Source organism: Crocodylus porosus, unplaced genomic scaffold (assembly GCF_001723895.1).
Source record: "Crocodylus porosus isolate Cpor-Errol unplaced genomic scaffold, CroPor_comp1, whole genome shotgun sequence".
Taxonomy (NCBI): Eukaryota; Metazoa; Chordata; order Crocodylia; family Crocodylidae; genus Crocodylus; species Crocodylus porosus.
The window spans coordinates 4,175,524-4,201,247 of record NW_017728915.1 but is presented as its reverse complement, the minus strand read 5'-3'; the positions used below and the strand labels follow the sequence as shown (position 1 = coordinate 4,201,247).

The 25,724-nt window shown below is 48.6% G+C and overlaps 1 protein-coding gene across 1 annotated transcript in view; it reads right to left on the bottom strand.

Moving 5' to 3' along the window:
* The window catches only part of CARMIL2 (capping protein regulator and myosin 1 linker 2), a 123,572-nt gene extending 100,235 nt beyond the window's left edge, over window positions 1–23,337 (bottom strand). The window contains exons 1-7 of the mRNA XM_019535563.1: window positions 23,219–23,337; window positions 18,455–18,546; window positions 10,123–10,173; window positions 7,335–7,394; window positions 3,804–3,925; window positions 3,345–3,442; window positions 2,014–2,084 (exon numbers count right to left, since the gene is read on the bottom strand). Coding sequence (XP_019391108.1) covers window positions 2,014–2,084; window positions 3,345–3,442; window positions 3,804–3,925; window positions 7,335–7,394; window positions 10,123–10,173; window positions 18,455–18,546; window positions 23,219–23,258 — 534 coding nt within the window. The 5' untranslated portion in view covers window positions 23,259–23,337. The remainder of the gene's footprint in view (window positions 1–2,013; window positions 2,085–3,344; window positions 3,443–3,803; window positions 3,926–7,334; window positions 7,395–10,122; window positions 10,174–18,454; window positions 18,547–23,218) is intronic.
* Between the last annotated feature and the right edge of the window lie 2,387 nt (window positions 23,338–25,724).

Below are 25,724 nucleotides of genomic sequence, written 5' to 3'. Positions count from 1 at the left end.
TGCAAGGTAGTCCTTCCCTGAATGATCTGGGGGCAGCAGAGCTGTCAGCTTGGCTGCAGGCTTGCCACTGGAGCAAGCTCTCTGTGATCACATCATCCAGAGCAGAAGTTAATGCTTATAGGAAAAGGAGAGAGAACAGAACAAATATGGCTTATTTATAAGTCAGAGGAGAGTATGAGACAGAGCTCCTGTGCATGGCTGGGGTACATGGTAGGCTTTCTAAGAGAGGATTTAGCAGGTGAGAAGGCATAATACTTCCCAGGAGATGAGCCCATCACCAGCCATCCCATGAAAAGGCAGCCAGCAGCAAAAAGAAACATCATGGGTGAGGAGAACTACCAAAGCTAAGTCCACAATGGATGTCCCATACATTAACAGAAAAGCCATAAGTCATCCATCTAGTGCCCAAAGCAAATTACTGACTGCATTGAGTTTATCCAGCCCAGGTCAAGGAGTCCAATTTTGTGGTAGCTTGACTGCTCTCACTGCGGATTCCTGAGCTTTGCTGGGATGAAATTAGGTAGACAAGTAAGATTAATTCTCATAACAACTCTGACCCACCCAGCTGGATGTTAATAGCTTTGAAGCTCTGTGGGTAGTGCTAGGTAGGAAATGGATTTCCCATTCCAAGTAAGTTTTCAGGATATCAAAAATGTTCCTTTTCTGCAAGACCCTTCAAAGAGCAAAACAAGAGAGATGTGAGACCCAGAATCTCACAAGTTCCTTCCCTATCTTACTTGGACCAGGGACCAATCTATCCCATATCCCAGCTACATGCCAAAACCATGCAAGGAGCTGTCACAGTCAGCAGAACCCCATATGTTTCCAAATGAGTTAATATAACCAGCCTCCCCCAGCAACAGAAGAACAAGGGAGTGGGTAAGCTACAGCTCAGTGCTCTGGAGAAAGGAGGGAAGGGGGACATAAATAGAGGAGTGGGGTAATGGGAGAGCACTGACCCTGCCTCAAAGAAGGAGGGCATTCCTTGAGGGATGGGTCCTGTTCCCCCCTCTCTCCCAGGTAGTTTTCTTGCAGTCTGCCAGGCCACAAGGGCCAGGACAAGCCCTGCCAAAAGGCTAATGGACAGCTCCTCTCCTGAGAATCAAGCACTCACTTTATCATTTGGGGGACTGTGCAGGAGCAACCAGCCTATTTGCCATTTCACACTCTGTGCTGTATACTTGGAAAAGCTCCATCAGAGCCCAACCTTCCCTATTGGCTCTACAGCAGCAGTTTTCAAACTAGGTACATGTACCCCCTGGGGTGTGCAGCACTTTGCCAAAGGCATGTGCCTAAATTTTAACAATGAGTAATGGTACATGGACATGCACATCAGTGAACATGCATAAGCAGCAATATTTTTCAGCAATGTTTTTCAGGCAAAAGGGTGCATGGCCAAAGAAGTCTGAAAATCGCTGCTCTGTGCCCACAGAAGGCCACTACAACATCAAGTAACCAGAAGCACCTTTCATAGAACCTCAGGAAAGAGCTTTCTGTTACCCCAGTGAGAGCCACAGTATAGGACAGCACAGGTGCAAGCAAGCGCAGGGTCAAGCCCTACAGCATCAGGCCATATACCTAGTTACTGACCAGGCAGGACTGGTACAGACCATCAACAATCACTTCTCCCTCTTTCTCACTGAATTCAGTGCTAGCATCATGCGCCAAATATTTAGCCCTAGAGACTAAAGACTCCCCATTAAACATTGATCAAATGCCACACAGACAGGAGCTGAATAGGCTTCCTCACACCAACACTTCAAGTCTCCACTAATTTGCTTTAACTCTAGGAAATGACCTCAAAGGGAAGAAGATGGTGGTGGCTCTCCAAGACCAAGTCAACCCCTGGCTTCTTTGCAAAGCCTGCCAGCAAGAAGCCTCTGAGTGCAGATGACCCAAAGGAATATTTAGAAATAATTGAAGAAATTGCATGTATTACTTCATTCAAGGCACCTGGAACAAGCTAACTGATAAGTATCCTACTTCTCCTTTCAACTCTTCATATAAGCTTACCCACTGGATCTCTTCCCTGAAGGCAAAGCCGTTGTAATCACATAAAGCAGCATATGTCTCCGAAAACCCACCTATGAATGGAAGACAACATTAACAACAGAAACATTATCAGAAGCCCCTGAAGGAAAGGCAGGAGAAAGGACATATAAGGCGTTTCCCCAACTAATCCCGAATCAGGACTTGAGAACCTCTCCCTGTCTGATATTGACTCCTTCAGTGTGCATGTATTCCACTTTCCCAGCTTCCTAGACACAGGAACATGCCCTGAGAAACATGGTCTGCCTGGCTGCACTCACTCTGCACATTCCAGACCTGGAGAGGGGACAATGAAGCCTGCTCCTAAGAAGGCCTCCACTGCCACTCTCAAGCATGCCAGATCTTGAGAGCAGCAGGGCAGACAGTGACACTCTCATTGATACTTCCCCACCTCCTTTCTGGGTCTGGGGTGTGTGGAGGAGAAAGAAGTGGGCAGGACTGTGCTTCTCAGCACTCCTCTCAAGAGTGATATGAAAACACTACACACATACCCTCTGTGAAAGAAGGAACATGGACCAAGACATCATATATAACACACAACTTTCTCAGGCCAAAACTCTTTTATTAAAGTAGGATGCTTGGACCATAACATTATCATTTACCTTTTTTAAATATATTTTTTTAAAATCAATATTATATACATCTACTAAAACATACAAAAAGCTATACTTAATCTATCTTAGAATTACAAACCTGAGCCATAAAAATTTAGCAAGTACCAGAATCAGGGTGACTCAGCAAACTTTAAATCGCCCCTTTATGCATATACAACATAAGACAATCCTATCACATACCAGAAGTGTAGCAGAGCAGCAAGTTTTATGTCCCACCCTCAAAGGCCCAGGACCACTTCCCCTCCACCCCACAGTTACACTGCTGTCACATACATTATTACCTACAACTGTGTTCCACAGGATTTCTGCCTTATATGCACACTTGACTTCAAAGGGACTAATGATGTGAATGAAGTTAAGCACATAAGAAGAAATGCCTCCACAACTGGTACCAATAGCATTTATACATGTTCTTCAGCCTATGGCAATGGCTAGAAAAAGAAAGTCCACTCAGTCCACCTCCCTATACCCTCCACTAGCCCACAGTTTCTGAGATTTTGGAATTATATTAACTTGTGCCAACAACATATACTTTATGTGCATTGTGTGTCATGTCTTATATTTGCGCAGAGGCTGACACCATACAGCTCCTGGCTAGGCCCAAGTCTTTCAATCTTAGAGGGTTATTTATAGAATTTTTTGTTTTCTTCTGATATATGTCCACAAAAAAAAGTTGGTTACCACAAGGCCCTTGGTTGTTCTGCAGCATTTCCTCCAGGGAGTCTATTTTCTTTCGGATTCTCTCATACAAATTGGGGGGAGAGTGCTTGAGCAGTTTCCTAAGAAAATAACCCAAGGTTAGGCAAAGAAAAAGCAAAAGGCAGAAAGTGTCTTCAGCCACGTGTAGTGCCTCATGCTACATACAGACCCAGAAAAACCCCACTGCTTGCTTCAATAGGAAACCTTTGGATTTATTTGCCTTGCTACTCCCTATGCCCCTTCGTGATGACTCTTCCATTATACTGAAGGAACACAGAAATACATATCCATTTGCCCTCAAATTGAAATTGTGTGCATGCAAGATAGCGTAGGTCTTAAGTAGGGGAATTGTGGGGCTTTCTGCAGAACTCTACCAGTCTGCCCCACTGCGTGTAAAGCACCTCAGGCCCTGATGAGCAAATGTATATGGACTAGCCTTACCCAGGTGAAGAATCTGGAAAGACCTTTTTAAGCGCCATGGTGATGTGGATGACAATCTGCTCCAAATCATCAAATGACATCAGCCTAAAGGCATAAGAAGACGTATCGGTTTCTATGACAACCTGTAGGGACAAGAAAAAGTGAGAGACGAATGACATTTGAGGAAATGAGCAAAAGGAAAGTGTTATAAAAATTCTCAGATATTTCAGTAATGACAGCAAACGAGAAAAGCCATAAGCTAAGAGACAGTTTACAGAGGTATGAAAAAGTCTTAGCACTATTACATATGATGATAGATAAAAACTATGTTCAAATGGAGTTGAGGATGAGAGTAATCTCAGTAATTCAGGGAACAATATAAACAATAGTGTAATTATTTGAAAAAACAAAGCATTACAAGCCCAAGAAATTCCACGTTAAGGATGAAGTTAAAGAAGCCAAACCCCAATAAAGTGCAAAAAGCATACAACTTAAGGACAGAAATACCCTTAGCTATGCTCTATACTAACACCATAGCATAACCATGTGATGATATTTTAGTATTTGTGATCTCAGATTAATTATATTGTTTTAAAGGCATGGGGGCACTCCATGCAGTCTGTTTTATTAAAGTTTAAAACAAATGGAGAAAAGGTCAAGTGCAGAAAGCTACATTTCTAAAGGACACATTTTAAAATTAATTTTAACTTTTTAACTAATCGATGATAAAGTGCAAAACTCAAATCAGCCTTAATTATGGCACTGCAAATGGTACCTCCATCCTAAATCACCATTGACAAGGTAAAAATGGGCAGCAGATTCCATGCCAGGTGAGCTCTCATGGTAGTCCATAAAACAAGCAAACTCCATTTTTTCCCTACTGCCTTGCCAACTTCTCACCTGCTGGAAATAGGGGCAGCCCCCATGAAGTCACTGCATTTACACCTACATAGGCTAGGTCTGAAATTTGCCCAATTAATTTTTTTTTCAGAGCTTCACACCAGATAAAATCATAGGTTTCATTTGAACTCCCAGGTAACATGGACAATAAGAATTCACCAAGTCAGCCGTGTACTCAGCGTAAAGGCTTGTATTTGACTAAAGCCGATCTTCCAGCTTACATAACATATTTCAATCCACCTGAGCTCCTCCTCCCTGAATACCTTCATGAATAACAGGGCTTTTCATATCATCCCTAGCAATTTTTCTTTAATTCAACCTTTGACTCTTGTAATAAATTTTCCCACTTGATATTCCACACACAATGTTCTAGCACAGGGGCGGGCAACCCCTGGCACCATGCCAAGCATGGCACGTGAGGCCATTTTCCTCAGCACGCGGGGGGGCTGGAGAGGCGGCAGCCAGCCCCGGCTCTGGGGAGCTGTTGCCAGCTGGGAGCCCAGGCTGCTCCCAGCAGACAGCGGGGATGCTGCAAGCCCTGCTGGGAGCAGCCTGGACTCCGTGGCTATCAGCAGCTACCCTGAGCCGGGGCCGGCTGCAGCCAGGAGGCTACAAACAGCTGCTGCCTCCCTGCTCCCAGCCCCAGCAGGCGCGGTACCAGCACCTGCTGCCTTCCCGGAGCCCGGGGCCGGGAGGGCAGCAGCTGTTTGTAGCCTCCTGACTGCAGCCGGCCCCGGCTTGGGGTAGCTGCTGATGGCCACAGAGCCTGGGCTGCTCCTGTGGCAGCCCTGCTGCAAGAAGCCCAAGCTCCATGGCTAGCAGCAGCTGCCCAGAACCTGGGCCAGCTGCAAACATCTGCTGCCTCTGTCCCAGTCCTGGCCCCAGTTGCCTCCCAGCCCCAGCCCCGGCCCAGGCTCCGGGGAGGCAGCACACTTGCAATGCTCCCCGCTGTGCTGGGGTTTTCGCCACTCTGGCCAAAAAAACGTTGCCTACCCCTGCTCTAGCACAATAAAAAAAAAAAATCAGACTGTTTCCATAGCTTCAAACATCAGATACTGTATTTCAAGTTCTAGGCTATAGTTTTCAATGGCAAGAGAAATATAAGTTAGTCAATTAAGCAAATACATAAGAAATCCAGGTTAAGTTTGACCCAGTTCATACTCAGAATGGCATGTTCTATATCAGCATTTTTATGGGTCACCCTAACAGTTAGGTTTGCCATATACATAATCTTCTCCATAAGAGGATTTACAGAGTTTTAAATTCCCTTCTGCTAAATTTGGATGTGACTGTAAGCTAAGTGCAGTTTATCACCTTGCATTCACCAGGTCCCTGCAAAGCATGAATTATTACTGAAATATGAAAGAAAGCAATGGACTTGTCAAATTTTGTACTGCAGAGGTTCTCAAACTGTGGTCCATGTACCACCACTGGTCTGCAAGCTCCTTCAGGTGGTCTGCAGAAAGGTTGCGGAACAATAGAGAATATCTGTACTTGTAAGGTAAGATTACCGATATTAAAATGAGTTGTGCGCTTTGATTTGTAGAACAAAAAAAAGTTGATTAAGTGGTCTGCTGAGACACTTGGCAATTTTCATGTGGTCCATGAAAAAAAAAGTTTGAGAACCACTGTTGTACTGTATTATCTTTCCTGCTAGAATGTTTACAACGATGTGATCTGCAACATATGGTAGTGCATTTAATACACTGGACTGAGAAGTACAACATGGAATTGCAGCATTTGTCAATCTGCATTTTGCTCTCCAATAGAAAATAATGTTAGGAGATCCAAACAAAGCCAATTCTGTGACACAGACCTATCCTGTCATAGTGTGACTATGGGTGATTCTAGATTTATAGATCTTTCTCCTGGCTCCTGCTGGCAATATCCCTAGGATAATTCTAGTCTTTCCATAAGAGAATTTTGTTAGTTCACTGAGGAAAAGTAGTAAACAACTACTGTAGATTTTAAAGCTCAGTAGATATTGCCCACATTTTAAAATGGGGGGAACAGACCCAGGGATGTAACATGACTCTTCCCAGGTCACAGTGCAGGTCAGCAGCAGAGCTGGCAATAGTTTTATTGCATTTATTTTGACCGAATAAGGGAGCCTAGGGAGTCAAACATGTCGATATGACCCTGGCAGTACAGATCAGTTAAACAAGGCTCAGGGTTGGTACAGAAGACCCCAGTGGGCATTGTGCTGCTGTCTTTCCACTCAGCATGTGTGCAACATCTAGCACAGGACTCCTGACACCATATAAAATCATCATAAGTAAATAAGAGTCACACTGTCTCCCCAGGTTGATCTCAGCTCTGCTAAGGATCACTCATCTGCTAGTAGGGAGTTGGAATGAGCCTCCATTTTGTACCCAAAAGCTGGTCTAATCTCTCTCCCAATTCTTTGCTAAGCCTAGTAAAAAGTACTGCCAAACAAACCTTGCTTTCCCAATGCTGGGTGTTTGTACCACACATCCTAGAGGCATTCAGTTTCCCTCCAGGACCTCTCAGCTCGCCAAGAGAGGGCATCGTGCACAGCTGACCAGGCTGTACCAGTGCACCTAGACAATGCCAGGGCCAAGGCCAGGCCTGCTCAGGAGCTCCAAGGCAGGCCCCTGAGGAGAAGAAGCTCTCTGCTGTGCTTGCACTCACCAGGCTAGGCTCACGGACTACAATCTCTCGCACCTCCAGGAAGCTGAAGCTGCTCCGCACCTGGAAAGACAGACTCAGTCACCAGCAGGCAACTTCCGCCTTATGCTGCCCACTTCCTGCCTCAGAGAGGCTGCATCCCACATCATACCATGGTGCCATCATCACCTGCAGCCCAAGTCCTGGCACCCAGGAGCAGGCAGCAGGGCTTGCTCTGGCTCGGAGAGCAGCAGAGACGGTGAATCCCTAAGAACCCTGCTCCCAGTGTGCACAACTTGTCCTTCTTCCAGAAACCCTAACTCCAGCCCCCCCCCCCCCCCCAGTGCATACACTCAGCCTAAGCTGGCACCCCACAGCAGAGGCCCAGCCCCTTGCATCCACTGATGGACCCCCCTTGTCCAGCCTTCCTCAGCGTGAATTTTGCCCCTACCTCTCAGCCTCATTCTCCTGCCTCACAGCCCAGGTCTCCCCCACAAGCTTTATCCTGAATCCATGCTCTATGCCAAAGGCAACTGCCACTTTTACAGCATTAAGAGTGCATTGAAGGCCCAGATCTGGTTCCCAGAGGACCTGAGCACTCGTCATTCCAGCTACAAGCAATGGGTCTGATGAGTGGTTGGCCAGACCAGAAATACCAAAGTAGCAGGGTTGCAGCTCCAGCTTCACTCTTATGTGCCTGGCAATGTTTCACATGCATGTGCACACAGGTACTTGTGGGCATACCTATTCACACACGGGTATACACAAACATAAGCTCTCCTATCTGCTCGCAGATGCACAGTCTGCCCAAAGCCAGTTTGTGAATGACAGATTCTGCCAGCAATTCCTCCTTTATCTATTCCCCTTAGAAGTGGGGGGGGGGAACTGTCAGAGAAAGCAACTATGTCAGTGTCTCAGGCTGGGAGAGAAGATACTGCACAGCTCCATAGCTAGCATCCATTTCCTCACAAGAGAGAGGTATATCAGACAACGGTAGAACCACAGTCAGAATCACAAGGTTTCTGAACCGTGAAGCCCCAAAGAGCTTTCATGATCTGCCTCAGCACCTATCCAGAAGCACTTCTCTCTTGACAAGACTGAACTGGGTTTATTTAGTTTGGAGAAAAGAAGACCGAGAGGGGGATTTGATAGCAGACTTTAACTACCTGAGGGGGGGTTCCAAAGAGGATGGAGCTGGACTCTTCTGAGTAGTGACAGAACAAGGAGCAATGATCTCAAGTTGCAGCAAGGGAGGTCTAGGTTGAATACTAGGAAAAACTCTCACTTAGGAGGGTGGTGAAGCACTGGAACAAGTTACCTAGAGAGCTGGTTGAATCTCCATCCTTGGAGGTTTTTTAAGGTCCAGCTTGACAAAGCCCTGAGAGGTTGTCCCTCCTGAGGTCCTTTCCAACCAAATTCCCTATGATTCTGTGAAGCAGCTTGGTGTCTATCTCACCCCAAAGCCTTATCTGAATCTAGGAATTAAGTAATCACCCAGTTCCCTGAGGAGCGTGAGGTAGCAGGTGTTTCCAGGGCCGGTCCAAGGGTAATTGGCGCCCTAGGCAAACTGTGTACCTTGGCACCCCACCACTTCCAATACAGAGGAAAATAAGAAGTCTAGAATTAACTTTTACATGTACTTATTTGATATTTAAAATGCACAATAAAACAATAAAAACTATTTTTTTTATTGATTGTTTCACACTTTTCATTAACCCTAACACAATTATAACAGGTGGCCAGGACTGTTATTTAGAATGATGTTCCTGTTATTTTGTTCTGCATATAATTTTGGCGCCCCCCAAATTTTGGTGCAGTAGACAACCGCCTAGTTCACCTAATGGTTGAACCAGTCCTGGGTGTTTCCAGAGCTTTCCTACACCATCTGACTCCACCCAAAATGCAGTGGTAGTTACTGTTTTTCTTAAGAGGGCTATAGGAGAAGAGGTGGCTGCCAGTACTCCTTCCCACTCCTTCTTCCCCTTCTCTCCTCCCCAGCTACACCACAGCAGCAGCTTGCCCCAGTCCGAATGACATTAATCATGTCCTGCCCTGCTGAGTGCTCTAGCTGGCATGCTCCAAGCCCAGAGCTATGTCAATGAAGACGCTCCAAAGGCATCTCCAAGAGTCAGGCACGGAAACCAAAGCATCAAGAGCAAACGCAGAGGGATGCCCCTTCATCACCAGAATTTTATCACCAGTATAATTCTGGGTTTGAAGCATGTGTAAGGTAGTGAGTGGGAAGGGGACAGCTCAGGGACAGCCTGGCCAAGATAAGTTATCACCCTGGCTCACACATATGCCTAAAATTGCTTGGGTGGGAAGCACTGGCTCAGCGCACCAGGAGTTGCTCATTAAATTTACCAGGATGTTGGGAAGTGCAAGAGGAAATGAAGTTCTGGGACAGAAAAGGTTCTACAGGGAAGGGCCAAGCTCAGGCTGATGTTCACTTTGCCTTGCTGTCACTTCAGCTGCTGTTAAAGCCAAATCCCAAGGAAGTCATGAGTCCAGGCTGTATATATGCACCAACTTTATGTATCCTAAGTGACTTCTCCCAACATTTTGGCCATATCAGTCTGGCAAGAGTAGGAGTGGACTGCATCTTGGAAAATTAATATCTAAATATCTTCCTCACTTTTCAAAAGGAGTTATCACCCCCATGCCTCCATAACCACCCCACAGGCTGTGCCCTAGAGATGGCTTTTCTTCTCTTTTGTTTTTCAAGTTTGGGAGAAGCATAACACTATTGCATGGGGAATAGCAAAACTTGCTTTTAGTGACAAATCCAGAATAATATAAAAAAAGCACTTACCCTGATTGGGAGTATTACTTGCAGCACATATGCCCTCCAGGGGGTCAGGACCTGCACAGAAGAGAAATCAGAATCACATCTGGGATCAAGAGGAAACATCCAGTCCATCTTCAGACTAACAGACAGGAGCTGGATTTAAGAACTGGTAACAGGGTCCATTATTAGCAGCAACTTTTTTAGTTGCTCCTAAATGTTACCTGACAGGCTGAAAAAAATGGCCAGGGGATGCATTTCTGCAGATAAGCAGATAAATATGTAATTAAACTATACTGCAGCTATACTATACTGCCCCTCCTCAAGCGCAGCACAGTGCAGAAACCCCAGATTGGAAATAATGGGTTCAGACTCATACTCATCAAATCACACAGCGTGTGCCAAATAGTTTTTTCTACATACAATCATGTATTGATTTTATCATCTAATCACTATTTTTGGTCTGTTGTGCCACTTTTGTATTTGCACATGAAACTGCAGTATCACGTTCCTGAAGGAACAGGGAAGCAGGTGATTAAACAGCAATTTTTGCCATTCTGCAACTCCAGGACACTGACAACACGAGACTGGGGATTGCAACAGGCTCCAGCTCTACTTACTATGGTGCTGGCATCCACATGGCCAGTTGGGTCCAGTGACCGAAGAATCTGGCTTTAAAGGAAGCCCAGAAGAAGAGCCGGGGGAGAAAAATGCGGAAGCCCCGGCAGAAGAGCTGGACGCTCTCCCCGTGGTCAGAAGGGTCCTGGTGCATCTGTGCAGGGGCAGCACATACCCATCCTACCACAAGAGCATCTGGGGACTATCCGGACACATGCCATATAGCTGGCAGGAAGCCGGTCACTCTCCCCAGGGTTAAGTTCCCCCCAAAAACCCAGACGGCCCCGGGACACTGAGGATTCAACCAAGTGCCACCCTGATTAACACAGCTGGTGAGACAAGTGGCCCAGACCCAACACCACTCTCTGGAATCTATAAAAGCCCTCGCAGGAATACGTAAGTCAACTGGGGTGGGGAAAGGGCAGCCCATTGGGCACGGCTGAAGCTTGCCAAGGGGAGAACCTGGCATAGGACACCCCTGGCACCGCACATCCCAGCTGAGTGTCTGCAGACACAGAGTGCCCTAGCAGGGGACTGGCAGAAATGTGAGCATTGTGCAGGCATGGAGGGACATGTCTTGAAGCATTACAGTACCTGAACAGGCAGAACCCAGACCAGAAAGCATGCCCAGCAAGGGGCATTGCTAACTTAAGAATCTGTGGAAGAAGGGTGCACCCAGCACAGAGACACCCACACACTAAAGGAAAGTGCTCAGCATCATTGTCTTGCCCCCACACCATCCAAGTTATTTTAGTTGAATTGTCATTATCTTTTAATTTTCACAAGCATACAGGACTGCAGCCAGAGTCCCTGCAGCCGTCATTGGTCCTTAACATAGGATAGAAGCCCATCATTGAAGCTGAGTACCATCCATGCTGATCCTAAACACCCAAGTGGAAAGGGGTGGGGCATAGGAGAGGAGAAGCCTCACAGAAGACATGCCAGCAGAGCTGCCCTGGGTCCTATGGGAACCACTAAGAGCCACCTCTGTAGGTAAAACCCAGTAAAACAACGAGTCGTGGCAGTAAAATAGACCCAGGTGCAATGTAGTCCAGGAAGTGGGGCACACCCACCAGCTGATATGGTGGTCATGAGCCCGTCACACTAATGCAAGTGCCAGGAAAACAAGGTGAATGGTAGTTACCAACAACCATGAATCACGGACCAACTGACCACGGACAAGATGGGGGCCATGGAGCCAGATGAGACCTGGCAGCAGATACAGGAGATGATCCTGCAGCTGTTACAGGAGCTCATGAAGGCAAAGTCCTGGGAGATGGAGGCCCATGGAGCCTTGTTCTCCCAGCAGCTAGCCAGGGACACTTGGCAGGGCAGCTAGCCAGGGCCCAAGTGGCTGAAGGTGAGGGTTTCCATATGCTCAGGATGGTCAAAAAGGATGACCCTGAAGCCTGCCTAGAATCATTTGAATGCCTGGCCACAGCAGCAGGCCAGGATATGGACTGGTGCGTCACTTGATGGGGCCACTCCTAATGGGCCTGGCCCAAACCACATACCGCACGCTCTCGAACACAGAGGCCTTGGACTATCAAACTGTCAAAGACACCATACTGTACCAACCAGAGATATCCCCAGAGCATTACAGGAAACAGTTCTGAGGCAAACAGATCAAAAAACATTGGCAGCCCTGGCTGTTGGCACAAATGTTGGGGTGAGGTGGCTGAAGCCTGCTGAGAGGATGCCCAAGTCCGAGGATGCACTCTTATACCCGTGATGGACACTGGATGAGCACTAGGGCTGTGTGAGGCTTCGGACAGAGCTTTGGAACTGGAGAAGTTTCAGACACTTCGGGGTCTGAAGCAGCATGCCCAGGTCAAAGCACTGGCCTTGTTAGGCTTCCCAAAGCAGTTTGAAGCTTCCGAAGCGCTTTGGAGCCACCTCAGAGATGTGGCCATAGGGTATAATGGGGAAAGAATAAAATATGTATAACTTTATTGTTTTTTGTCCTGTTTGGATTACATTTTCAGGGGTGGTAGACAATGGTTTGGGGGGAACTGCACCCCAAATTCTTGAAAGTAAAACTCATGTCACATCTAGGTGTTACAACATAGGGGGGTGAAAACTTTAGGGGTGGTAGCCTATGCTGAGGCCACAAAGCCTGCCAAGTTTCAAAAAGGTCAGTGCGAGGGTTTGGGGGAAATTGCACCTCAAGCTGTGGACAACCAAAACTTGTGCCATGGGTGACACTGTGTGTTAAGGCGCAGCGGGGTGAAAGCTGCAGGGGTGGAGCCCCTGTTGCAGCCACAAAGCCTGCCAGCTCTTGAGGAGATTGGTGCAGGGGGGTTCTGGGGCCCTGCACCCCTAGCTGCTGACAGGCAAAATTTATGCCATGGGTGCTTGTAGGACTGACCGTGTCTGTCTTGGGGCATGGGAGACACTAGTGCAGGCCTGGCTGCTAAGCTACTGTGTTACCAGTTACCAATCAATCATGATTCACTCAGGGACCAGCTCAATACAGGACCTAACTAATGTAGCCAGTTAATTGCCATCAATTAGCACCTACAAAACCAGACTAAGGAGAGGAAAGAATCAATACAATCAACTGCCCCAGGACAGACACCGTCAGTCCCACAATCATCTGTGGCATGAGTTTTGTCCGTCAGCAGCTAACGGTGCAGGGCTCCAGAACCCCCTTGCTCCTTGACAGCTGGTAGGTGTTGTGGCCATAGCAGGGGCCACCATCCCTGCAGCTTTCACCCCGCTGCGCCTTAACACACACAGGGTCACCCATGTCATGAGTTTTGCTTGTCTGCAGCTTGAAGGGCAGTTCCCCCCAAACTCCTGCACCAATCTTCTTGAAATTTGGCAAGCTTTGTGGCCTCAGTAAGAGCTACCACTCCTGCAGTTTTGACCCCCCTGTGGTGTAACACATAGACATGACAGGAGTTTTGCTTTCAAGAATTTAAGGTACAGTTCCTCCAAAACCCCTGCACTGATCTCCTTGAAACTTGATAAGTTTCATGCTGTCAGCAGAGGCTACCATCCTGGCAAGTTTAATCCAAATCAGACAAAAAACAACAAAGTTATTTCATTGATTCCCCCATTATACCCTATGGCCGGATCTCCGAGGCAGCTCCGAAGCTTCGGAACCGCTTTGGCCAGATTGAGACGGAAACCCAGTCTCGAGCTCTGAATCAGATCACTGCCATCTGAAGTGGCTGGATCCAAAGCCAGATCAGATCACTGCCGATTCGCACAGGCCTAATGAGCACAGACCCTAGTCCATGCAACTGCCTTACCCACACAGGCCGGCACTCCAGCCACAGGCAAAACACTGGTCTGCATGCACAGCAGACAACAGACTTATGAGCAACACCAACTGCCGGTGACCGTCCCGGGTAGGACTTAGGGAATGACCATCGGAATCTCATGTGACCACCCTGCCCCATTCCACTCGGCCATGACTGGCCATACCTAGCATAGGTACTGCAGACCACCCTCACAAGGACTACTGAGGACAAAGACACAGGAATAGTAAACATGTTAACTGGAGAGGACATAGAGGGCCCACCCCTGGAGGATGTGGGGGACCCCCCTGACCTGGAGGATGTCATTGGTTCCTGACCATTTCAGGTGGACCAGCTTAACAACCCCGCATTCTGGCATGGCTGTGATTAAGGTTTAGTGCTCTGTAATGATGAGTTGCTACACCAAACCCAGGCCACCCAAGTCCCACGTTTTAAGGTAAGAAATGACCTCTTGTATTGTATTGCTAAAGGGAAAGGGCCAAAACAGAAGATAGACTAGTTGCTGGTGCCACAATGGTACAGGGCCCTCCTAGTCAGGTTGGCCCAAGATGGGTCCATGGGCAGCCACCTGGCCAGGGATAAAACAGGCCCACCTGTTGCCGCAGTTCCTTTGGCCAGGGGTCTATAAGGAGGTCAAGCGCTACTATGAAATGTGCCTAGTATGCCAGGTGTCCACAACTGATACACCCACTGTACCTCCCATGGTCCCCATGCCCATTGTGGAATCCATTTAAGCCATTTAAGCAGATCACTATGGATATCATGGGTCCCTTCCTCAAGAGCAGTATGGTTTAATCAGTATGTCCTGGTAATAATGGCCTATGCCAGCCACTTCCCAGAAGCCATACCACTCCACTCAATGACGATCCCAAAGATCACAGGTGAGCTGCTTAAATGGATAGCAAGGGTGGGAATACCTAAAGAAATTCTGACCAAGGCACAAATTTTATGGCTAAGGTAATGAGGGGACTCTGCAAGGTTCTCCAAGTGAAGTGCCTCAAAATGTCAGTTTATCATCCCCAGACTGACAGGTTGGTCTAGCAGTTCAACTGACCTTAAAGCTGATGTTAAGGAAACGTATACAGGGGGACCCCAAGAAGTGGGACGAAAGGCTGGTAGCCTTGATGTTTACTATCCAAGATGCCTCCCAAATCTCCTTGGGGTTTTCACCTTTTGAGCTTACTTATGGGCATCAGGCACGGGGCCTGCTCAATATAGTACAGGAGTGCTAGGAGCAGCAGGGTCAAACTATCTGTGCGCCAGAGTCCCATCTTGTATACTCCAGATTTTAACTAACCCTTTGTTTTACAGACTGATGCCTCAGGAACTGCAGTGGAAGCAGTCTTAACACAGGGAAAAGAATCTGAGCAGCAACCAATAGCCTATGCTAGTTGTAAGTTGCTCCTTCATGAATGCTGGTACTCCACTATTGAGTGGGAATGTCTGGCCATAAAATGGGCAATGGAGCTATTCTGGTATTACTTGTTGGGTTGGCCCGTCACATTGGTAAAAATACTAAGCAGAAACTGACAATGCCTGGATCATGTGGTGGGCATTAGCTCTGCAACCCTTTTACTTCACAGTACACCACCAGCCTGGAAAGAAGCATGTGGTGGTGGGTTTCCTTTCCTGCTGACATGAAGACAGGGAAGTACTGAGCATTCATGTACATCCAAGTCACGACCTCGAGTCTAGAGGAGACCAATTGGTCAGAGGCAGCCTAGGCATCAATCAGGCAGGGAGTATGTGACAGGCACCATCCCTACTCACCACAGTGCCAGCATTGACATGGCTGGGGCTGGTCTGCAAGTGAGCTGGTGGCCAGCACCACATAACTGGAAGGAGCTCCAACAATTGGTCCAGTGCCCGAAGGCTCTGGGCTTAAAGGAAATCCAGAAACAGAGCCAGGGGAGAAACATGTGGAAGCACCAGCAGTGGAGCTGGATGCTTTCCCTGTAGCCAGAAGGGACCCAGAGCATCTTTGCTGGGCCAGCATGTCCAGAGGGGCAGCATGTGCCCGTCCCACCACCAGTGTCCAGGGAGGATCCAGACACGAGCCATATAGCCAGCAGGAAGCTGGTCGCTCTTCCCAAAGCTAAGTTCCCTGAACAAAACCTGGAAGCTTGGATCACCTGGGGGCACAGTGGATTAATCAGGTGTCAGCCTGATTGTCACAGCTGGCAGGCCAAGTGGCTCAAACCCAACACCGCTCTCCAGCACCTGCAATGACCCCTGCAGGACAAAGTGCAGGTCAACTGGAGCAGGGAGCGGGTGGCCCAGTGGGAACTGTCAGAGCCTGCCAATGGGAGAACCCAGCACAGGACCCCGCTGGCACCATACATCCTGGCTTAGTGTCCATGGACCCAGAGCATCCCAGCAGGGGACTGGTGGAACTGTGAGCATTGTGCAGGTGTGGACGGATGCATCCTGCAGCATTACAGTACCTGGCCAGGCAGAACCCAGAACAGTGGTGGCTGATCAAAAGTGGGAACTCAGGTGCTGCCCCACCAGTTTCAAAACAACACAATCAATCATGTCATGATTATGCAGGCTGGTCCAGTCCACTACACATATGCACAGTAAGGCACCTTAGGGCAATCTCCTTACCGCCCTAATGGTGCATGTGCAGTGGAAACACTTGACCAGTTTGAATAAACGAATTAGCTACTTGTTTAAGCAGGCAGTGTGGTGCCTGTACTGATGCCCCAGCCTGGGGAAAGAGCTGTTGGGAGGAAGGCGGAAGATAGGGGGCGCTATGTGTAGAGACATGCACTGGCCCCAGGCAGCCTGCAGAGCAACTCCAGCAAGGAAGTTCAAAGGGAGAAGGGGATTGAGGCCCCTGTAGGGAGGGAGCTGGGTGGGGTTGGGCTTGGGGCTGGGGCCACAGTGTGCGGCTGCAGGGCCCCAGCAGGGAGCAAGACAGGGCCATGTGTGGCTTGTCCAGGGGAGGGGGAGAGCCGTCTCCTTGCTGCTGCGTGCACCACAGGGGAGCTGGGGGAGATTTCCCCCCTTTGGCCCCCACACACCAGCCCCAGGATGGCCCACCTGGCTCTGATTGCCCCACAACCTGGCTGGCTGGGGATCCATTCATAGTGAATGGGGCATCAGCCAGGCCTGGACATGGGACAATCAGAGCCTGGCAGCTCCTCCAGGGACATGCTGGGCAGCCAAGGGGGCCCTGTGGGCCCCCAGTCTTTGCATGAGGCACAGGTGGGCTGTAGCTGTGAGCTGTGTTCTGCCTGCTCTATGCCTTGCTGCTGCCTTTGAAAGTGGCATGGCGCCACATCATGTGCCTCGCTGCCCAGCCTGCCCAGTGGCAGGACTCGCATGGGACCACACTGCTTTCAAAGGCAGCAGTGAGGCATGGAGCAGGCAGAGCGCAGCTTGCAGCTGTAGCCTGTCCATGCACCCTACAAAGAGTGAGAGGCCACAGGCCCCCCTTGGCTGCCCAGTGCCATGCCCCTGGAGAAGACATTGGGCTCTTCCCAGGGACAATGTGGGATGGGCACAGGGGTCCCACAGGCTCCATCCCCTCTGGCCCAGCAGCGCAGCCGAGGCTGGCCCCCTTCTGGGCCACCCCAGGTGGTGTGAGGCTGGGGCCAGGGCCAGGTGGAAAATTTACAAGGGCCACCAGAGCCGGGCAATTACTCTGGACGCAGGGGGAGGGATGGGTGCAGTGGACCCTGGCCCCAGCTGTGCTCCAATCCCTGCCTGGTCCCAGCTTCATTCCCTCCCATGGCCCTTCTCCCTCCCACTCCCTCCACAGACTTTCCTGCAGGGGGGTGTGCATGCATGTATGTGCACATGTTGTTCAGCCCCACCATCTCCCCCACAATTTTTTTTCCTCCTTCCACCAATGCCACCTGCCCCATCCATCTCCGAGTTCACCAGCTGTTCCTAACCTGGACCAGAAAGCATGCCCAGAAAGGGGCATTGCTAACTTAAGAATCTATGGGAGAAGGGTGCATTGGGCACCAAGACCCCCACACACTGAAGGAAAGTGCTCAGTGTGGGAGCTTTGTTGATCTGCCCACCACTCCATCCAATCTATTTTAGTTGAATTGTCATTATTTTGTTATTTTTGCAAGCATACAGAACTGCAGCCAGACCCCCTGCACCCATCCTCATCACTGGGCCTTAGTGCAGGAGAAGAGAGCCCTGTCACTGAACCTGAGTGTCATCCAGCCAATACTAAACACTGCAATGGAAAGGGATGGGGTGCAGAGGAGGAGAAGCCCCACAGAAGACATGCCAGCAGAGTTGCCCTAGATCCTATGGAAACCACTGAGTGCCATCTCCGTGGGTAAAACCCAGTATAACAATAAGCCATGGTGGGAGAATAAACCCAGGTGTGATGTAGCCCATGAGGCAGGGCATGCCCATCAGCTGGTATAGTGTTCATGAGCCTGGCACAGGGATCATGGATTTGGTTACTGGAAGCAGTGAGATGAAGTACCAGAGTTGCCAGCACGTACCAAGGTGTAGTCTTCATACTTGGATTTGATCTGCAGCTGTACACTCTTGACCAGGACACATTCCTTTGTCCCCAGGAAGGCTGTGATGCTTTCTGAAAAGACCAACACCCGAAACAAGTGAGACAGTAGGAGCAGGGAGGTTCCTCAAATCCATTCAGAGACCTGTGAGATCTGAGCACCTGTGGAAGGGCTGGGAGAGTGAGAGGGGGGCAGCTTGTGCAGAGCCCCTCCATGCAGTATGGGGCAGTGGGAGGCAGCAGAGATTGTACCCTGCCTGGCAGCACTCACTGAGTTGGGGCTTTTTTTTTTAAAAAACAAGTGCCAGGAGCTGGGGCAGTCATTGCCAGGCTGGGAGAGGGGCAAGGGATGGGCCTGGCCTGGCTGATTTGGTGATTTGGCAGCATTTAATTGGGACAGTGATTCGAATCACCAAATTGAATCACTATCCCCTGAATCAGCTGAATCTGAAGCAAATAGTAGCCTCTTTGCACAGGCCTAATTATTGGCCAGACATAATCATTAGACGGGATAATGATGGCATAGTTGGGAGACCTCCAGGAAGTCTTCAGGGAAATTGTCCTAACAATGGACAGATGAGAGGACCACCTCCTTTTACTGGCTGTCTCTTATCATATTTTACTTTATACCACATACGCTTTTTCCCAAAATCAGTGGTCCAAAATTAGGTTTCATGTCTTAAGCAGGGAACCTGATTTTCTTTGCTAAAACAGAATCAGGGAAGAATAACAGCTGGAAGACACTGGGTGCATCTACATGTGCACTTTAGCGGGGGAGGGGGGGGCGGAGTAGACTAATTAGCTCCCCAGTAAAGTATCACCATCTATGCATGTGCCGGTATTAGGGTGCAGTAAAATAGCTAACTCTGTCATAAGACAGTATTGTCAGGGACAGTACTATTTTACAGCAGAGTACTTACATGCACTGAAATGCATGTGTAGACAGTGATAGGGGCTAGCTGGGGGGCTAAAGTGTGGGGGCAGCCTCAGCCAGCCCCTCCACTGCCCAACACAACCACCCAGAGCACAGGGCTGACCCCTGCCAGACCTCCTGCCAGCCCAGGGCTGCTCCACCTCAACTCAAAGTGCTACGGTCCCGGGCACATGTGTAGATGCTGCATCTGGGAGTAGTTGACTCCGGCATGAATTGTGCCGGAGTTTATTACTCTGCCTTAACTGCACATGTAGATGTACCCACTGTGTTCTAATGGCTGCTAATTCTCTCTGACAAGCAGAAGGGGAGAAATCCTGTGTTAATCCTCACACAGCTGCTATTGGCTGAGCTCTGTAGCTCATGCCTGAAGCAGCAACTGAGCTGCCTCAGGACAAGTGAGCTGCTGTGTACAGTCTGTTGTATCTTGATGAGTCTTGTGGTATAAAAACACCATACTTTATGATTTACAATGACTTATATAAAGAATTATTTATAGAAGGAGCAACAAACTTGTCTGGCCCTGGGAGCTGGATGAATGGCATGGGGCCAACCCGCAGGCCAGACGGGGCCCACAACCCAACTCCATCCCCATGCCAGATCCAGCGCCCGCAATGCCCACTCTGAGATCCACACTGTATGTGGTGTCCACTCCAACTGGTCTGTAACCCATGCTGCATGAGGGGCCAAGGCGTTGGTCCAGGACTGCACCAAGTGTGGCATGCATCCTGGACTGGCTGGGAGGAGTACCACCTGTAGCACAGATCCCAGACCAACCGGAGCAGGCGTCCCATGCAGCACAGTCTTGGACCAGCTGGGGCAGGTGCAGGTCTTGGACCTAGCACCACATGCAGCATATCCTGAACCCTGTGTGCAGTGCCCATCAGGTGAGCCCCATGTGGGTCAGGTTATACTCAGGGGCAGCACTGAGGGCTGAATGATAGGGTTCTGTGGGCTGGATGTGGCCTGCAGGACTTCCCTTGTTTTATAGGAAAGAAGTAGTAGTCTTGCTACTGCCCCTGCAAAGCTCTGGGCCTCAGTTTTGTTGCTGTTCTGCCACACAAGGAATTTTTGGCTGCCTCATTCAGACAATCACCTGGCAAGACCACACTTCCTGAACTCTGTGTTTCCAGGAGGATTCATTTTACATCACAGTGACCCAAAAACAAGGTATGTATCTTATTTGAGGAGGTGTGATAGGAGAGAAACTCTCTCTAAACACCAATGGCTTTCTGATCGCATACCCATTTCTTGTTTTCAAAACAAAGCAGATCTTAGGCTCTTTCATAGTGCTAGAATGCCTGAAGAAGGTATTTGTGCCCAAAAGCTTGCAAAGAACTTTCTTCCAACTATTTAGTTGGTCTAATGAAAGAGATCACATCTACCCAAAAAACCTTGCCTGCTGTAAAAAAAAAATATCTTTAGCTCCCAAAACCTCTTCTCTCTTGCTGTCACCTTTCAGCTTTACATGCTCTCCTCAAGCAGAGTTTTTCCCTTTCAAATTAGGGTTGAACTGGCTGACATGCTCAGATATGGTAACTGAGTAGCTCTGGCTCTTTGATGTCTCTTTGTTTGGATTCTTTCCATTTGCACAATTGCTTTCACTTTCTCTGAGCCAGGTAAACACCTGTCCCAAGTGCGTGTTCTTTGTAATGAATCTCATGCAGACCACCCAGGAGCCTGTTCTTGTTCCATGTAAGTCTCTTCCCCTTGCCACACTGCAGGGCACTATGCATCCTGGGATTGCCAATTATTTTTTCCCCAGATCATTTAGATCATCACAGATGACTTCTGCTTCATCTAGATTCATAGATTAGACACATGATGTTTTGGCAGACAGGCACAGACACAGCTCTACAGGGAAAACTCTGGAACATATGTCTGCTAAAAGAGAAGTTAGAAGCTCAGCAGTTGGCACTTCCTGCATCAAGTTTGGCCTCCCAAGGCTCCTGCACAGATGTCTTCCACAACTGTGTGGTTGCACTCACGTGCAATTTGTGAGCATACTGTTAACAGTGTCAGTTGGGCTCCTAGCTTAAAGGCACTCAATTTTACTGTCTGGTCACTATCTGCTGCTTTTTCTTTCTCTTGCACTGCTAGCTGTTGCTTATACATTTGACGTCCTGTGTCACTATTTCAAGCTCTCCTACATAGAATCCCTACTCATGCAGATGCTCTACTCCATGTGGCTTTTCCACATGGGCTCATCAAGTGACTCCTCTCTCTCAAACAAGCTTAGTTTTTCATTTTGACATTGAGCAGTCATTAATTTTTCTGTACTCTCTAACCATATTACATCATATTTGATTTTGTTATCTATTATTCAAGTGGTTGTTGTCTGTATGTTTGTAACATCAGACAGTGATTTGATACAAATGCTTACTTTGAATATTTAGCAAGAAGGATCCCAACACAGAACCCGTTTTTCCTTTTTCATCAGAGCTTTGTCCTTCAGCCAGATTGTATTTTGCTTCCATATTCCTTTCAGTTGAAAACAGTAAACTTGCAGAGCAGTTGTTTTTATATGATACTACTTGTATCAGATACATCAATATGTTGCACAATTGCATTGATAGATTAAAAAATGTGTGCTAACAATTCTTACCATTCATCTGCCTTTTCTCTCCTGTCCTCCACTTTGCTGAGTGTTTTCATTAGCTACAATTCAATTGTCATTCCAAAAAAATAGTTTTGACCAGTCTTGCAAAAAAACCTATAGATAATTGCAATGTCAAGTCAATTTCCTGCTATGACTTGGCTATCAGTTACACCACGAGTGATACAATTAGTTCACTGCTAACTGTTTGAATTCACTAGCTTGATTTCATTTGACTGGAACAGAATAGTCTCACCTGGGTTTTCTGCATACAGATCAAAATATCCCTGAAATTTGTGAATGGTTTTGTTTAGCAGTCTGCAGTCCCTTTCTGTTCCCATTGGAAGATTTCTCAGACCTCCAAGGCCTGGCAAATGTAGTAGTGGGTAGGGAGTCTCACCCTCTCTAGTTTCTCTTCAGCACCACCTGCTTCCAGGACAATTTGGGAAAGCTGCCACTGTGCTGGTTGCCATGTTGACCAATACCATCGAGAAATTAAACCAGGGAGAGGGAGAGCTGAAAACCCCTATTGGGTCTACAGACCAGATTAAAGCAGATGGATGTGCTAACCAGGTCCCAAGGACTTGGTGTATCCCCCACTTTTTCCCCCCACCGCTTTCACCATAAAAAAGTAGGGCCCCCATGAATGTCTAAAACATTCTATGAGGTTTTGGAAGAGGCCAGATGCAATGCTCCTAGTCATTGTGCTGCAGGCAAGCAGAAATGCCATCTAGTTAAAGGAAGGGCTTTGTTTTGCTTGGCCAGTTACTGCTAAAGTGGCTATGTTGGAGCCTGAGGGGTTCTGGGAGGATCATCCCTTCTGAGTGCCCACTTGGGACTCCCAGAGCCTTGTTTTCTGAGGTACCAAAACCTGCACACATTGTTAGAGCCACTGGGAGCTATGGATATACAAAACTTCTGAAAATCAGGCTTCAAGATGAGTATCCGCAGTTATGGGACACTTTGGGCCTAATCCATTTTTCCAAGCTCATTGGCAAATCAATATCACAGCTAACAAAGAGCTCAGGAGTACTGAATCCCAGTCGCCTGATGCAGTTCCAAGAACCTTAGCAACTGGAGATGCAGAAGAAATGACCCAGTTCCCATGTGATCATCCCTAACAATAAAGCAGGCAGCGAAAGCAAAGCCATGGGCCATCATCTCAGCATTTTCTGCATGGCCTCTGCATCTGGCACAGCACAGAGAAGGTTGTTGCTTACCTTGCACCTCACTTGGGATCGCTCCCAGGGAGACAGCCATCTCTGGGGCCTGCTGGAGCCTAGCCCAGATTGGAGCAGAGAACTACCCAAGCAGCATCCATCTACACAGCCTCCACTCAGAATGAAACGCCCTGCTCAGAGGAAGCAATAAGGTTACTTGCCAACCAACAGAGTCTCTGCTCTGCATCTCCTCCCTCCCCCTCCTACCTCAAGGTGCCTCTTCCTCCCGTCAGGCAAGATTTACTGAGCACACAGAGGCAGTGAAGTGAAACTGACAACACCAGCCACCCACACAGACATGGTGGAGCCATGAGCATCTGCACTGACACAAGTTTACCTGACAGGATGGTGCCATGCAAAAGAGCCAGGTGACAGATGAGACCAGCCTGTGAGGACAAATTCAGCAGAAAAGGCAGAGTAGTGCTCTGATCAAATGGGGAACTGGTTATTTCCTTTCATTGTGATCTCACTTATAGTTTCCTCTTCCCAACTGCTGCTCTAGGCCTGAGCTCCCGTTCCACATGCAGAGATCTGTGACTGCACCAACAATCTCAACCACTGTCCACAAGCTACTCCACTCCTGGAAACCCCTGCAGATCCACTGGTGCCCCTCAACCCAACTCTCAGTCCCCTGCTACCCCAACCTTGGGCTCTCTCCCAGCTCTGCAAATGGTGATTTTTTGATGGAGACTGATGATACTGTCAAAGCAGGTCATGTTCTTTCATGTGAATATTTCCCATATGGAAGGGGTCCAACCCTCCTTCTCCTTTCTCAGCCCACAGCCAAGATCTCCAGTGGGAAGAAGAGAACATTTCTTATTACTGGCCTCTTCTCTGGACTCCTGAGGGTTTTGCATTGCAATATAAATCCATGACAAAGAAAAACACTTCCCTCTTCAACTTTTCCTAACCTCAGCTTCCAAAAAAGCATTTGCCTGTCAAAGGGCAGCTGGGGGCATTTGTGCTGGCAGCACCTCCAGTCGTAGCCCAAAGAAAACAGCAGCATTTATCCAATGCATTCATCCCTCTACTGACTCCAGCCCTATCTCAAACAGTGCACCTCATACACAATTTTCCATGCTTCAAGCCTTGAATCCCTCTGAAAGCCTCTCTTTCTCTAGCTCCAAAGCTGGCTTTATGGTGGAGATTCTTGCCAAGGCATCAGAAAAGCACAAAAAAAGCACATCTGCCCTCAGCCATTTCTACTATCCACACATTTCTCACTGACCCATTGCACAGGGTGGAGGACATGGGTTTATGGGTGTCCCACATGATATAGTTTGGGCTCAGTTTTTAAAAAGGCTCAGCACCCCCTGTTCTTGATGATTTTATCTGTTGTGGGTGGCAAATACCACTGCCCATTAAGCTCAGGGGGCATGAAACTGGTTATACCAAATCACAGGCCAGCTTTTAAAACATTGGCCCAAGTGCCTGCATCCCAGTTCAGAGCTGGCTCAGCTGCAACACCCTGCAAAGCTTGGTTATGCTGGATTTGGGGCCTGGCTTGGATTCTTCCTAGAATCTCATTTACAAGCACAAACTGGGGAGTTTTAAAGAGGACATCTGGCTTTGGACAGTTTGAAATTCTTCCCTCCTCTCTTTTGATCCTAGCTCAGGACAGGGGCTGAGCTGTCAAGGAGGAGTCACTTTGGGGTCCTCTCATACGACTCCTCTCTAAGAGTGTTGGCTCCACACCCAAGGAGAGGGGAAGCAAGGCCACAGCTGCTCTCCGTTCTGATCCTGAGGGTGGCAGGGGAAGAAATGGCAAAGTCAAACCATTCTTTGTCTCTGGGCTGATGGAGCTGAGCAGGCAACAATGTGTTTTCAGATCCTTTTTATGTGTGAAGGCAGCAGAGACAGCCAGGCAGGAAGCGAAGTCCCCACAAGGACTGCTGTCTCCACAGAACTAAACCACAGCTCACAGTGCATCTCAGTACCCACACGGGGGAGACTGGCTGGGAAGATCAGCTCAGGCAGAGACCACCGGCTAAACAAGTCTGGCCATGATTGGGAGGAGGAGATTTTCTCTTTGCTTCATGAGTCATTCCAGGAAGAGGTTGTTTCTGCTGCCTGTACAGAAAAGGCTGCTTAAGGCTTGGTCACAGTGATGTGTATGTGTGGACATGCGCACGTTTCATGGGCCCAGCAGAGAGGGGCCGGGGCTGTGCCTAGATCTTCTGGAAGACTGTCCTGGCCAGCGCACTGCATTCGACCACAGCTGTCCAACTGGCAGCCTGCAGGCCGCATCTGGCCTGTGAGGAGATAACATGCCCTGGTGGGAGCGGGACTTGCAACCACGCTGCCTGAGCTGTGGGCAGGGAGAAAGGAACTTGTGCTGCCTGCACAGCGGCGTCACGAGGCAGGGCAGTGGTGTTTGAAGGTGGGGCGAAAGGGGTGGTGAGTTCACACTGCCCACATGGCAGAGACGTGGGTTGGGGGGGACACTGCCCATGTGGTAGGGGTCCTGGAAAGCCCTGCTTTCATGATGGGGTGGGGGGCAGGCGAG